A 15,732-nucleotide genomic window follows, 5' to 3' on the forward strand; every position below is an offset into this window, starting at 1 on the left:
ATGAAGCCTTTATGACAGCACATACACTCTATAAAACAATATAACCCACTCGCTGTGCCAGTGCAAGCCATGTGCTGCCGCACTGTGCTGGAATGTGTCGGGCTGCTTTGTGAAGAGCAGCCAGCGTCCTGCCCCACACGCGCAGAGCCCTGCAGGCCTGCTGCTGGGATTGCTGTACACGAGTGGTTCAGGCCTAGCCCCTGGCACCTGCTATCACCTTCAGCAGTGTGACTGTAACCATCAGACTGTTGATCAAGACTCAGATCAGTGACATTAGCACTATCAGAAAGTTAAAACATGAAAGCAGCTCCCTAAACCTGGGTGATTCCCTAACAGCATGAGTGAGACATAAGGTACCTCTGAAACCCAAGCATATTTAACAAATAACTGGCTACTTTTGCTCTAAGCAAGAAAAACCCCAACCATTCATTTCCAGTTTGTGTCTGTTCTGATGCTGGGAAGGGAGGGGGCCTGAGATGCAGTCCTGGGGAACTTTTTGCAGCAGGGAGCGCAGGCTGTGGGTGAGCGATATAACCTGATCCTGGCACACGCTCATGGAGCACTGGAGAACAGCCAAAGCACCTGCAGGCTTTTTGTTGGCAGGAGCATTAGAAAGTGCCTGGCTCCTTATTTTTAACTAAGAGAGGATTGAAAAGAATATACGTATGTGGAGAAAAACTGGGATGAGAGGATAAAAGGAGCGCAAAAGATCATGCTTATAAAACTGTCCACAATACTGGAAAATAAATTACTCTGGACTATTTATTGCCTTGAGGAAACCCAAGCTCCTTCTATTCTGATGAATGAGGAATTCCTCTTCGTATAATAAACAGACTGTATGGAATTACTTATTGTGAGATTTCCATTTCTCTTCAACACCCTAAATCACACCAGCTCAGGATGCTCCAGTGCCCTGCAGTGCTCAAATGTTTTCAGATGATCACAGCTTCACTGCAGTTTTTCTTTTCCTTGCTGTTACATGTGGATTTGTATTAGTGGGCAGAAAAAGTTATTTATTGCTGTCACTGGAATAGCCCTGAATCTATCATCTACTTCTGCATTTGACCTAATGTACTACATGCTGCAACCCCGCCAGCCTCATTTTACTCAATTGCAGCTTCTGAGTGTAAATGAAAAGCCAACCAAAAATTCAGGCGACCGCAGGGATGCTTTTCCAATGACTTACTGCACAAACATATTTCAGGCACAGGCCTGGACTACAAGCCTGAAAGAATGTAGAGTACAGATGTCCATCAGAGAAGAGAGTAGATGACTTTCTAGGACTTTTTGGTGGTGATGAGAGCTAGATTTAATTGGAGGTAAGCAAATACCAAGTATGGATTACTGAGTGGTAGGATTAGGACCTGTAACTCTGCTGACTCCATCTCATTTGCACAGAATATGTGCTGGAGACTTGAATTCATAACCTTCCTTGTGAGGGTGTCTAAAATCCAAAGGCCAGATCAGTGGCTGATCCAAACCCTTTAACTTCATTGGATTTACAGAGAATAAATTGTGTCCAGTGTATGTGTTCTGCAATATTTTTCTTTATGACTCTGCACTGTTACATCTTAGAGGTTTTCATGGTCTAGTTGACATTTTGCAGGGTTTCTTCCTTGGAGCGCAGTGGAATGTTATGTTGCTTTTGGTAGGTTGCCACACTACATTGTCTGATCCCAGGATAAGGGATTTTATTTATTTTTATTTCACATTGTTTCAGCTGTTTTCACTTTTCCTTTATTGTTTTCCGTCCTCCAGCCGAATTTCTTCATGTGAATGTGGCAGCACATTGGGTTTCTTGTTTTATGAGCTGAAGTTAGTTGAAAAACCCAATGGTTTTGTTTGTTTGTTTGTTTGTTTGTTTTGCTTGTAGCTGAGAAAATCTTAACACTGTAGCAGCAATGGGTTGAAAGGTGATGCTCTGGGAGCTGATGAGGGAAAATATGGGAAGGTTGTTCTGCTAGAACAATGTTGACCTGATCTTTTCCTAGCTGTCTTATACCTATCCAGTTAACATCACTGCGCAAGACACTTTTATAAATGTGAAAGCATATATTTATTAACTGTATACACCAGTGTAATTTGCAATGTATCTGTATGTGTGGTTAAATTGCATGTATGCATATACATTGAGATCCTCTGTTCTCTACAAAATATGCATTGCTTTTTCAACTATAGTTAAAAAAATATATTAGTGTTTACTTTTCTGAGCACGTTTCTTCCATGCTTGCTGTTCTTGATTATATAGGTTTTCTGTTACTGAGACTCAATTCTTCATTCCTTATTTTGTTCTTGACTTTTGTTCTTGTCTTTGAGCCAGTTAAATGATCAATTAAGCCATCATTGTAAATGACATCTGAATACATTTGTGTATCAGTAGCAAGAGAAATGTTGGCTGTCCAATCTTAGGACTATAACTTAGCATTCAGTCTTTTGTTATTTTCTTGGTTTCAGTGAACAAGTAAGTACTGTTACCTTTCATAATAGAATGACTGTTCACAGAGAGGATACTAAAAGGTTTACTGTAATAATAATGTGAAACTGATATGAAGGAACTCATCTTGTACAATAAAAGTTCACTCCATTTACTGATTTAGAAAAGGAGGAAATGTCTGAACAGGTCCTTCTCATTTCTCTTGTAGGATTACCTTGATTGTATCACTGATCAATCCAAACTGCCCCTGGGGACTGAAGAGCGATCAGCCCTGTTTGGAAACATACGAGATATCTACCTTTTCAACAGGTAAACTGATGTTTAACTAAATGAAAGTGGGTCAATATCTTGCATTAATGGGGAGGGAGCAAACCAAGCAATTTTTCTTTTATCATTTTAGTGCAGCCAATATATATATAAATTGAGAAATGGTATTTCTCTGATTCTCAGCTGGGTTGATTTACTGAAACCAGATTTTGTAGCTGTTGAGTAAGTGAATCAAGTGTGTTCTTCACCTACTGCTTCTGTTTTCATGCTAGCTATTTCCATAAATATAAGTCTAACCTGCTCCCTGTCCCAGAAAAACCTAATGCAAGACTACCACGAATGACATTCTTCTTTTACCAAAGAGAAGTATTTTATTCCTTCTATATCAGATCCTTTTGTATATTGCTATGCATATGACTTTTGTAACACTTCAAACTGAAGGAACTGGGGCTGTTTAGTCTGGGGAAAAGGAGGCTGAGGGGAGACCTTATTCCAGTATCTGAAAGGTGCTTACAGTGAGAGCGGGGTTGGTATCTTCTCTGCTGACAGGTGACAGGACGAGGGGAAACGGCCTCAAGTTGCACCAGGGTAAGTTTAGGTTGGGTATCAGGAAAAGTTCTTTACAGAAAAAGTTGTTAAGCACTGGAATAGGCTCCCCAGGGAGGTGGTTGAGTCACCATCCCTGGATGTGTTTAAAAACTGTTTGGATATGGTGCTCAGGAACATGATTTAGTGGAGGGTTGTTAGAATTAGGGTAGTATGGTTAGGTTGCAGTTGGACTTGATAATCTTTAAGGTCTTTTGCAACCTGAGCAATTCTATGATTCTATGAAACTGCTAGACACTTCATTAAATAATTTATCAAGAAATGTGTTCAAGTACCTTTCCTTTTATTGAGCTTTTTTGCTAAGTATCTTATCACCCTTCTCAGAAACTCTGCATATAGTATTCTAGCCTATATTGGAAACTTGAAGTAAAGTTTCTCTTGCGTCTATAATTGGATTCAGATCGTGTCAGACTGATGGGAACTTCATTTTTAAAAACATACTACTGCTACTTTAGACTTAATTATCTGTTTCTGTAAAAACAATTAACTTGTTCAGCATTTGGGAAAAGCCTGAACATTCAATCAATTCAACAAACCAAATGGCATGAAGATCCTGTGTCTTCTGTCCCATTACTTCTGTAAAAGCTGCCTTATCTTTACTGTAGTTGACAGATGATCCCCCAAACTACTGTGACCTTTGAAGAACAATAAATAATTTCCTTGAATCAAAAGAAAATTCCAAAGTGGAAGACTCATGTTGAAGAGCTTCTTCAGTGTTTATCTATCGTAACGGGAAGCTGTTTTAAACTTCTGCTGCTTCTGCTGCTGGGAATTGCTGTTCAGTATCAAACAGAAGAGTGGGGATGGATCTATTTAGAACTTATGGACAAAGATGAAGCCTAAAATAATTTCTTAAAGTTTAAAAGATCTATAGCAAAGTATGGAAAACAGACCTTCAAGGAAGTATATTGCCAAGTCCTGTTTCAAATACAACTTCTGACTTGATTGAAAGTCTAACACTTTGGAGAATACATAGTGATAGCCTGATTGTGAGTTTTAGAGCAATGATACCACTTCCCCAGTGGTCACAGGATGGAAAATAAAAATATAATGGCCAAAATGTGGCCATTGTATTTTCTGAGTGTTCAAAAGCTAGAGAAATGGCAGGCTTGGTTGTAGGGGGACATTTATACCAGCATTGTTACAAATGCTACCTAATCAAATTACATTTTAGTATGATTTATTATGATAAAGTATCTTTAAGTTACCAAAAGAAAAGAAAGAGAGAATTTTTTGAGGTTAAAAGAAGAGAACAACAACAAAAAAGAAACCTAGAGTGCTTTTAAGGATTGTATGTTAGAATTGTTCAGACTCATTCAAAGCCTCTAATAAAATACTGATATATTTCAGGCCTCTTGAGTTAAAATGGAAATAGTAAGCTTTTTAAGAATCAACGCTTACTGTGCATCCTAATATAGAATCAAGACTAGGTTCCCTCCTACCGGAATGAAGCTTGTCATGTTCCTTCTGGGTCCTAAATATACTCTAGAACCTCTTTATTTATCTTTACCTTTGAAAAAGATCCACTTGGCAGTCCTTTGTTAGTTTCAAATGCTTTTTGTGAGCACAATTTCATGGTTTTAGAATTAACTTGTTTTTGTCAACATTGAATGTGTGTTGGGCTTTTGTGGTCAGTGTAGATACGAGAAATTCCATTTCAGTAAATGGGAATTTCTTTCAACTACATGCTTTCTGATTTTTACATCTTGCACTGAAGGACAGAAATGACGGTTGGAATGCTAACTGCTGGTCTTGTCCCTATGACTTCTTTATGGAAAGCCATTTCTTAAAGTAGAGTTACTGATAATATTCCAGCAGTCCTGCTGCATCTGTTAGGAAAAGCTGCCTCACTTTTATTCATTTATTTGGAAGGGAGAAGTGTCCTCTAAGCCAGTGTTTGCTACCTTCCTTCTCTGGCCTCTCCTTTTGAGGTTCCTTCCAGTGTCAGTTTAGGATAAATTCTTGACCCAGTAGCGTGACTTCATTCTGAAATGGGAACTCTGTGGAGAAACTTGTGTAAGGTTTGTCCTTCTATCAACACCCAGCTGATCATAAGATAGGCCAAACTAAAACCTTCGTTGATGACACAAATTGTGTAATTAGTGACTACTGAAGTATGCATGTACTGTGCAGAGCTGTTCTCTACAAGTGCTAGTAGTCTCTATGTGCTGAGGTTTGTACTGGCAGCTGTTGACTTTCTGTTAGGAAGAGCCTTCAGAAAACCTGCAAGAGCTCACCTTTAAAGGAAAAGGGTTTTGCTTTCTTTAGTGGAAAGAAAACAGTTTTGGCCACTGAATTTTTGTATCCATTAGATTATATCAAGGCTACATTTCTCTCTCTTTTTTTTTCTTTTTAGTGAAAATTTGAACCTTTCAGATTCGTTATAGAAAAATCTAGAAAATTGAGTTATTCAAACAATGCAACCATGAAGAACAGATTGTAATTGCTTTGTCCCTTTTAACTTTTAATGCTATGCTCTGTTAGGCATGGAGAGAATAAAACTTTTTGGTAATGCTGCTACTTTAGCATTTATGGTTAGACTGCACCATGTTTGGTCATCAACTGTTCTTTGTCATGGATGTAGGACAAATAATACTGTTCCCTTCCTGCATCTTTTCATTCCTTCCATTTTATCAGAATTGCCTGTCTGATGTAGCTGTCATGATCATCTTTCTTTTTCTCCAATTCAGATCAAGAGGAAGGTGAAAAATTTCTGCGTCTTGTATTAAAATAGTGTGGTGATAATATTTAATGAATAAGATGAAAAAAAAAGTCTCACTTGGCTTAATTGAAAGGGAAGTGTCTTGTCTTCAAAATGATTCATATTCCAAAAGGTCAGAACATCATAAATGGCATTGTAATGAGACTTTTACTCATTTGACTTGAAAAAAGAATGAATTTATTGCGTGAAAAATTGTTAGTCTTTCTATTGTTACCTCTCTCATCTCAAAGGTATTAGCATTAGCTATTGATGATGATTCAAATGAGTACAGATTCAGATTTTTCCAGCTCATAACAACTCCAATGATAAAACTCAGTACATGATCTGAAACAGCGGTAGCACTTATGGCATGCTTCAGTCTGAGTTTTGTTTGTGATTCATCTGCAAGAGCATCGCATTCCTCCACTGATATACCCTCATGTGCTCTTCTTGCCTTGACTATTGGCATACACAAGTCACAGTTGTCAAGAGTTGTGTTGCTGTCTGTGGAAAGTGCAAAGCATCTCAATATCTAGGTGAAGGAAACATCTGTTTTCTCGCTACCATTTTTACTATTAGGTACTTAGATATAGAATGATAAGCTTGCTCTTTCACACTTCAACATGGTATTACAAAGATACAGTTAAGATTTTCAGGATTCCTGGGCATGACAGATTTGTTATATTATGCAGTGACAGGTTGCTCTTACCAATCCCATTCTTATCACCCAGATGAGACAAAAGAGAGTGCAGTATAGCTAACAAAATTCTCCTAAGTGCGTCCCTTACATCATAGATTTGCACTGACAACACAAGCTACAGGCATATTTACTGCATAAACTGGGGCTCTCTGCATGAATATTTGAAATCTTTAAGTGCAACTTTAACCATATTCTGTAGGAAAAATAATACAATATATAAAGAGGCAAGTGGGAATAAAATGGCAACCAAGACGCTACGTATTCTAAAGCATCAGGATGTCTGCCTGCTGGCCAACAGGGATCCTCTGAGCATGTTCTGTGTATTTGACGTCATTTCCAAAATTCATTTGTGGAAAACATCACTATAATTAATGGTTATGCTCAGCATTGCTACGGCTACTTTTTTTTTTTTTTTCTAATTTAATGAGCTTCATGAGTATGGGCTATTAAGAAAGGGTCATATTTTTATTCTCATTCTGATGAAGGGAGAATTTGAGGTGTGGAGGTTAAATTGTTTTTATATAAAGTGGCTTAGTGACCGCTGAACCTAAGTTTTTTGTCTGTCTTTGTTCATTGTGAATGATTGGTGATTTCTCCCTTTCCTTCCTCCAGTAATTACAGAAGCAAAGAACAAGTCAGGAAACTTTTCTGTTTTACTCCTTTTCTTACTTACACAGGGAAATTATTTCTCCTTAGAGGAGGAAAGGGTAGTTCCCTAGATACAGACGAAGCAATACTTAGGCAAAATACATTCAGGGGACCAGCTGTGAATTGGAACGCTACTAGAAAAGTAGCATTAAATGAAAAGTCATCTGATGAGAAAGAAAAATGGTTTATCACAGAACCATTTGAGAGAAAATTCTTTTTCTTTCTCAGTATTCTGAGAACATCTTTCATTAAGACTAAAGAATATTAAGATCAAGGAGTGACCTTTGCGGTTTTCTTCTTCTGTTTGAACGATTTATTTCACTGAATAGTTTTTCAAGACCTGAATTTCATACGATAGTGAACATGCTTCCTTATTGAGTTGCTCCTGTTATAATGAATTCATTTCCTGTTTGGCATGTCAAAAATGTAATTTTTTTTTCAGTAAGGTTTTATTTTTCTGCATGTAGGATTTATATATTGCCTTTCAAAAAACATTTTCCTGGCTCACCATCTTTCTTCAGTGAGGAGACCCACTAAATGTAGAAAAGACTTCCTGAGTGAACTTATTACCATCCTTCTTGTATGTGTAATACATCTCTGCTTCTCATCTGTGCTTTTCAGACTAGCTCCTCATCCACCTCAGTTAAGTCAAACTCCTGGAACAAATAAAATCTTTATAGGACAGGGCATGTTTTAAATTTTGTTTGACTTGAATGTGTTAGTTGGAGTACAAGATAAACAACTCTCAGTCTACAGCACTGTGCATATCATATAAGAGCTGACAGTCTGAAGGACAGCACTCAACTTTATATGATCAGCAATCCATGGCCATTGTAATAACTTGAATATTTATGAATGTGGGAATACTGTTTCCTTAGGGTGCTTCTCTGCCTCCAGATAGAAAACTACAGTGACTGCATATCTAGTGGGATGAGTTCATAAAGCTTTGTGGTCACTTGACTTTGCTAGTTTACTGACAAGAGAGGGTATTCCAGTGCTACAATTAATGTGAAGCTAGCATATGTTAGAATAAATAAATACAAAAAGTAAATTAATGTGGCTTCAACATACTGGTAGAAAACCGTGCAGTTTTGTATTTTGGTAATGTGTTGTGGTAACAGATTTGGAATTTCTGTGCATGTGCAGATGACAGCTTGTCTGTGTGTAAGAGAAAATATTTTAAGTAGTACGCATGGAGGTACTGTGCAACTGCTGTGGTCTGAATCTGAGTGCCTGATCTGTATGGAAGAGGAACAGTGGCAGTAACACTGAACAGAGCTAAGATACTGTGTTTTATGTGGTAGGAAAAAGAACAGTATGTTTGACTCAGTCCAGTTTTGATCCTGGTTTGAAAGATGGTGCTTTTTTGTAGTCTGAGAAAAAGCAAGGAAGACCATTGCAGGTCTATTCATAGGAGAATGGGAGGCTTACAGGGGGAAATCAGAGGGTTTCTAGTTCCCTTTATAGTACTCCCTGCACTGTAAATGCTTTGGGTATTGCTTCCTTGAATGATGGAACTGTGTCTGTCTCTCGAGTACATATGCACATCTATTCTGAGGTGTGCAATAATTGTCTTTCTTTTTACTGTTCTTTGTTTTAGTGAACTTCTGCAAGATTTGGAAAACTGTGAAAATGATCCTGTGGCTATAGCAGACTGTTTCGTGTCCAAAGTAAGTGTCTACTACAAGTATCTGTAGCACAATACCTGTTGCAGAAAGACATCAAAGAGTAAGATTAATTTACTAATTTTCAAGACCTACACTTTACTTCAACCATGATAAAGATGTTATTTTATTTGAGAAGTGTATCTGAACTGATGAAGTTATTGATCTAGGATTAAGTTTTAGGTCCTTTTTTGTGGAGCTTTACAGTGATTCATTTTTTCCCTATTTTTTTTAACATGGGTGATCAATGGGTACTACGGTTATGCTTTGTCTGCTTAAAAATGACAACAGAATGCAACTTAGCTGCATTTTTAGAAAAGGCAATAACTTGGTGCCATATTATTTTCTGAAAAGCTTTTTTTTTTTTTTTTTTTTTTTTTTTTCTGAACTGAGTGATCGTAACTTTATTTCCTTTTAAAAATAATGGCTGAAATTCTAATGTTAAGATTCAAACCTAAGTCTCTCTGAAATACTTTTCATTTAAAGAACCAAAGTAAGTCCTTCACTGTAGGAAACACAGAGATAGTCAGTGGGAAGGAAGATGTTTATAATATGTAGAACAACAAGAGATTAAACAATTTGGGCTACTGATGACTCAAGTTCACTGCAGACTTCATGAGAGAACCTCTATTTGCCTTACGTCTGTAGAGCCCAACTATGTCAAGTAATAATGCTTCTCCATGACATTTCTGGGTTAAAAGGGGCAGAAAAAGGGAATCTAGTTTTTTTAAAATACAGATAATTTCTTTCTAGTGGTGTTTGCATTAAACAAACAAACAAAAAAAAAAAAACAACAAAAGAAAGTAAAGTAAAATCTATGTCATGTTTTAGGCTTTGTCCTGAGTTCAGTATTGCACCAACCATTCATACAGTCCTGACATATTTATGTAGGACTAACTGGACCACTCTGTTTTGTTCAGTGCTATTGTGGCACAAGGGATTTTATTGCAAAAGGAAGTGACGACAGCAGATTAGTGCTGCCATTTCATTGAATTACTTGCTTGATTTTAGTTGGAGCAAGCTGCTATTTATCGATCAGCTGATCTTTTGTAAGCACTGGGAGATCTCACTGTTTCTTTGCCACGTTGCAGTTGGGCTTCTGGCATGTTATTATCACTCCAAGCATCCTATATTGAATTTAAGAAAAGTGATAGGGACAAACACAAAGTTTTGTATGTGGAATGGATCAAACCTACGTATAGGTTGGGTCTGGCTGGCTAGTGAACACCTCAGCAGGATCTGGAATCATGGTAGACAACAGAGCATGTCAGCAGTGTGCTTTTGCAGTGAAGGCCAACAGTATCTTGCATTTATGTTAACATACAATCTGTATTAAGAAAAATACAGTTGGCAGATTTAGATAATTGTTTCTTCCACTCTATACAGAACTTGTAAGACTGCATACTATTGTGAATTTTGGTCTTCTGGTACAAGAAATGTACTAGAGTGATCCAGCAGGTGTGGAGACTGGAAAATGTGATGTGTGAAGGCTGAAAGAACAGGATTTGTTTAGCTTGAACAAGACAAGCTGAGCAGAAATATCTGCAGCTGTCTACAGCTACCTAGTAAAAGAATACACAGAATACAAAGCCAAGACTCATTTTTGAAGGAGCATAGGTAAGAGACAGTGAACGCAAGTTGCAACAAGGGAAATTTCAATTAGATGTGGTAACTTTCAGGTTTGCTTTTAACCATGAGAGGGTGCTTGAACATCAAAATAGACTGTGTACATCTTGTAGGATCTCCATCTTTGAACATCAAACTCGATGATCTTTAAGGTCCATTCCAACCGAAGCTGTTCTATGATATTCAGAACTCTAGTAAAAAAGCAATCTGATATAAGTGGCACGGCTGTAAGAAGGACATAGGACAGAAGACTTTCAGAATTTCTGCTCAACATAAATTCTCCTATGATTTGCTGATTTTATTGGGGCATTCCACAGCTGAGGGTCACAGTTACTCCTATGGATACTGCAGTAGAGAAAATATAGACAGCATTGTCGTGCCTTGATATATCATACAAGTTGTTCTTGTACTGAAGACCATTTGTGAGGCCTTCAGGACATTTTACTGATGTCACAGTTTGGAGTTCATAGATCTTTCTGCCATATTACATGAAGGTATCTGGGATGACTACTGGCTGAGACATGAAATAGAGGTGCTAAAAGTGATAACAGCAAATCCAAGGAAAAGTTGCTCCCTCTGTTGTATTAGCCGACTGAAGGAAGTTCTCTGATAGACTTTCTGGCCATTAGTTCCAAAATCCATCTGCGTATCATCAATTGCTTGTGCTTTTTGTTCCCTTGTCAAATGTTTTTAGAATTTGTATTACTGGCAAGCAACTGCCTGATGGCTCAGAAATTGCTGGAGATTGCAGTTCTAATGAGCATTTTTTAACTTCATCCAGATGAGTGCAAATGCTTAAAAGAAAAATAAAACAATGCCATAATACTCCATAGTTCTGTTTTTGGCTGTGAAAATGTCATTACAGTAACTGGTGACTGTCTTAACAGACTCCAGTTGTCCATTCTTGGTTGCTTGTATCTTCTCAGCATTGAGTAGTGGAAATAAAATAGCCTTTTTTGGCAGTACACAGCCTTTAAAGCCTTACGGGATTTCAGCCATTTATTGTTTGATTACTTTGAGTGCGCTAGATCTTCACTGTGACTTGCACACAGGGATAATATTATACTGAAGTCATAGCTCACAGCTTTAGCTAATGGATGTAGCTCCAGTGGAGCTTCTTAAATATTTTTAGTGGAACTGTGCTTTGGTTATGCTAGCTCTGATTCTAGTGCCATTTTTTTTTCACCCTACTTATTCACTTGTGAATAGCCTAGTTGCTAGGAATTTTGAATGTATAGTCAAGTTTTCACTGTAGGTACCATTTTTTCTCTTTGCATTTCATGAAACTAGTAACTGAATAAAGTAATTGCCGTTTCTTCAGGATTCATGTGAAATGACACAAAATTGGTTTGCATGAATAGTAGAATCATTATGGTTAAAGTAACTGGAGCTTTTTGGAACTAAAATGCTTGCTATTACTGAAAACATCTAGTGAACTTATTTTTGTAGCATATAGTTTTGGACTAATTTTGATGGGTTATTTCTTTGAACTTGCATGTCTTACTTGGTTTTGCTTAATAAAATTTGTTGCATAGCTTTTCATACTTCCCTCTTGCAGTCAGATACCATTGTGCTTCCTGTGTAAGGCATTCATGTTTAAATAGTGAACAGCCTTGCATCTTTTACTTCTGAGGGAAATACAGTGAGGATTATCAAATCACATTAGCATGCTTTGACAAAAACCCAAAATTGTGGATTTGAGTCTTTATCCTTTATTGTGTTCATTGCCCAAAGTAAATAGCTCCTAAAATGGTAGCTTTTATTTATTAGCAGACCTTGGCAGGATTTCTTCAGGGTAAACCAGCCAGTAACTTAAAACTCACTAACAGTCGAAATAACTATACAAAGTTGTAACACAATATAAATATTTTTAACAACTTACAACATTATACCAATTCCCTCTGTTTCTGATATTTTTAAATCAGTTATAACCCATGGACACAATATGGACACAAATGCAGAAAAGCACACTTAATTTGGTGCTTGGTTGTGTATTACTGCTTTTAACTATCTGAGATACAAAAGAGATGAATGGGTATTTATTTAATCAATGTGGAAGGGCTGCTGCACTGAAATAACCTGCCACTGAGGGTTGCAATGCACTATTGTAGTTTCTACCAGCCCTTGGAAGTTCTTTGTCATTTTGAAGAACTATATTAACTCTAGTACATTAAACGTCTTGAAGATGTTTTGCTGATAACTGTAATCAGAGGCTGACAAAAGATTTCAGAGCAAGCTTCTCTACAGCATAATTATTCATATATGTTTGTTTATATATTTTCTTGCCAATTCAGTCTTTCATTTTTGTAGTAATTATGCCAGTGTTAATTAGAAGATTGACTTCAGTTTTCCACAAATTTGCATTTAAGTGAGTAGTTGTAAAGGAAAGCTTAATGCTGGCACATGACTCTTCTCACTCAGCACCTCAGAAATTTAGAACATATGTTTTCTGAAAGACAAACCAACAGCTTAACCAAGGGGAAAGGGAGAATTACTCTAATCTAACATCTCATTAATGAAGAGGAGATCCAGGCAATTGGCTTCAGCTTACGGTCTCACTCAGTTCATTTTTTCAGTCTCAATTTTCTTTTAAAGTGCCTTTTATGGCTATAAAAAAGCAAAGTGCACCAAGAGTTGAGAGAAGATCAGGGATGTAGCCCTTTGCTTGGCTCCTCACTCCACATGCAGGAATCACACTGTGAATTGATTGAGCAGCAGGGGACAAACTAAGTATAGCTGAGATCCTGTTGTGCTTGGCTTTTCTCTTCAGGGTGACTTGTAGTCAGTGCAGATAACTTTTGGCTTTAGTCTCGGTGTTTTTATCCTCTGCCCTAAAAGCTTTGGGCCTCCAAACTAGAAATGGTTTCTGGAGCAATTCCAGTCTCCCAGCAGAGATCACTTTTAATCTGATTTGAAGGCAGCTAAGGTGAATGTAATGACTTTTAGACTGAGTAAGCATAAGACTGTCCAAAGAAATATTGATGAGCATAACTAGTGCTACACTTACAGCATGAAAGGGTTGATAGAAATATATTAAATCCATCTCAATTCTGGTTCTTCTGTTGTTTCTGAATACAGTACACAGCACTGGCTTTAGCCTGCATAGCTTGTGCCCTGATATGCCCCAGTAATTCAGGGCTCTCTCTGGGAAGTCTTCTGTAAAGTAGGTAGCATCAGCCATACATGCAAACTAGAGGACTCTTTTTGAGATGCAGAGGTGCCAGGTAGCCAGTCAGTACATGGGAGAATGGCCAATGGCCATACTGACTTGTGTGTCTTCCTTCCTTGGGTCGAGGAAGAGCAATTGTGTGGTTCTCAGAGAGTGAATTATAAGGCATATTTTATATCAGTGTATTTGATTTATTATCAAGTCTCGGCTGTCTTCTTTGATTGAGGTGGAGAAGCAACAAATTCTCTTCTAAATTATGTGACTGGGGGATCAGGCCCAGCCAGCACAGATTCAGGAAAGTTAGATCCTGCTTGACCAACCTGATCTCCTTCATGATTGAGTGGCCTGCTTGGTAGATAAGGAAAGAGCTGCTGACATAGTCAACCTAGACTTCAGCAGAGCCTTTGACACTGTCTCCTACACTATTCTCCTGTAGAAGCTTGGCAGCCCATGGCCTGGACAAGTACACTCTTTGCTGAGTAAAGAACCAGTTGGAGGGCTGTGTCCAGAGAGTGATGGTGAATGGAGTTAAATCCAACTGGCAACTCATCACAAGTGGTAGTCTCTAGGGTACAGTACTGGAGCCTGTTCTGATTAACATGTTTATTGATGACCTGAATGAGGGAATTGAGTGCACTCTCAGCAAGTTTGTGGATGGCACAAAGTTGGGAGGAAGTGTCAGTCTGCCTGGGGCTAGGAAGGCGCTACAGAAGGATCTGGACAGCTTGGGTTGCTGAGCTGAAGCCAACAGGATGAAGTTCAACAAGACCAAGTGCTGTGTCCTGCACTTTGTCCACAACAACCCCAGGCAACGCTACAGGACTGGGGCAGAGTGGCTGGAAGACTGCGTGGAAGAAATGGACCAGGGAGTATTGGTTGATGCTCAGCTAAACATGAGCTGGTAGTGTGCCTAGGTAGCCAAGAAGGCCAGTGGCATCCTGGCTTGTATCAGAAATAGTACTGATAGCAGGAGCAGGGAGGTTGCCCTATACTCAGTGCTGCTGAAGCCACACCTTGTGTACTGTATTCAGTTTTGGGCCTCTAAATACAGGAAAGTCATTGAGACCCTGGAGTGTATCCAGAGAAGGGCAACGAAGCTGGTGAGGGGTCTGGAACACAAGTCTTATGAGGAGTGGCTGAGGGAGCTGGGATTATTTAGTCTGGAGCTGAAGAGTCTCAAGGGAGACCTTATTGCCCTCTACAACTACCTGAATGGAGGTTGTGATGAGGTGGGTCTTGGCCTGGGAGAAGAGTCATAGAATCACCAACGTTGGAAAAGACCTCCAAGACCATCTAGTCCAAGCATCCAACTATCACTGGTATTTCTCCACTAAACTATGTCCCTCAAAATGTCTAAACATGTCCCTCTAAACATCTAAATGTTTCTTGAATACCTCCTGAAATTATGACTCCACCACCACCCTCAGCAGACTGTTCCAATGCCTGACCATTCTTTTGGAGAAGTTTTTCCTAATACCCAACCTGAACCTCACCTGGTGCAACTTGAGGCTGCTCCCTCTAATACCTCTAATCACTAGTTACATGGGAGAAGACGTCAACCCCCACCTTGCCACAACCTCCTTTCTGGTCATTGAAGAGAGATGAATATGAGTATGTAAAAATAAATAAATAATTAAATAAATAAATATTGTCCCCCCTCTGCTCTGTCCTTGTGAGTTCCCATCTGGTGTACTGCATCCAGGCCTGGGGCCCTCAAGACGGGAAGGATGTAAAGCTGTTGGAGCGGGTCCATAAGAGGGCCACAGAGATGATCAGAGGACTGGAGCACCACTCTTCTGAAGAAAGGCTGAGGGAATTGCGCTTGTTCAGCTGGGAGAAGAGAAGGCTCTGAGTAGACCTCATAGCAGCATTCCAGTACTTGAAGGGAACATATAAGCAGGATCTGAGAGTGATATC

General features: G+C 38.6%; 1 protein-coding gene across 9 annotated transcripts in view; it reads left to right on the top strand.

Annotated features, from left to right (window-relative positions):
• Window positions 1-15,732, top strand: part of PLEKHG1 (pleckstrin homology and RhoGEF domain containing G1) — a 130,963-nt gene that overhangs the window by 95,877 nt on the left and 19,354 nt on the right. For all 9 annotated transcript variants that reach the window (XM_025148936.3, XM_004935612.5, XM_015284268.4 and 6 more), the window contains 2 exons: window positions 2,643-2,743; window positions 8,957-9,026. In XM_025148936.3, the coding sequence (XP_025004704.2) occupies window positions 2,643-2,743; window positions 8,957-9,026 (171 nt within the window). The remainder of the gene's footprint in view (window positions 1-2,642; window positions 2,744-8,956; window positions 9,027-15,732) is intronic.

The sequence above is a fragment of the Gallus gallus genome, chromosome 3 (assembly GCF_016699485.2).
Source record: "Gallus gallus isolate bGalGal1 chromosome 3, bGalGal1.mat.broiler.GRCg7b, whole genome shotgun sequence".
In the NCBI taxonomy this organism is placed as follows: Eukaryota; Metazoa; Chordata; class Aves; order Galliformes; family Phasianidae; genus Gallus; species Gallus gallus.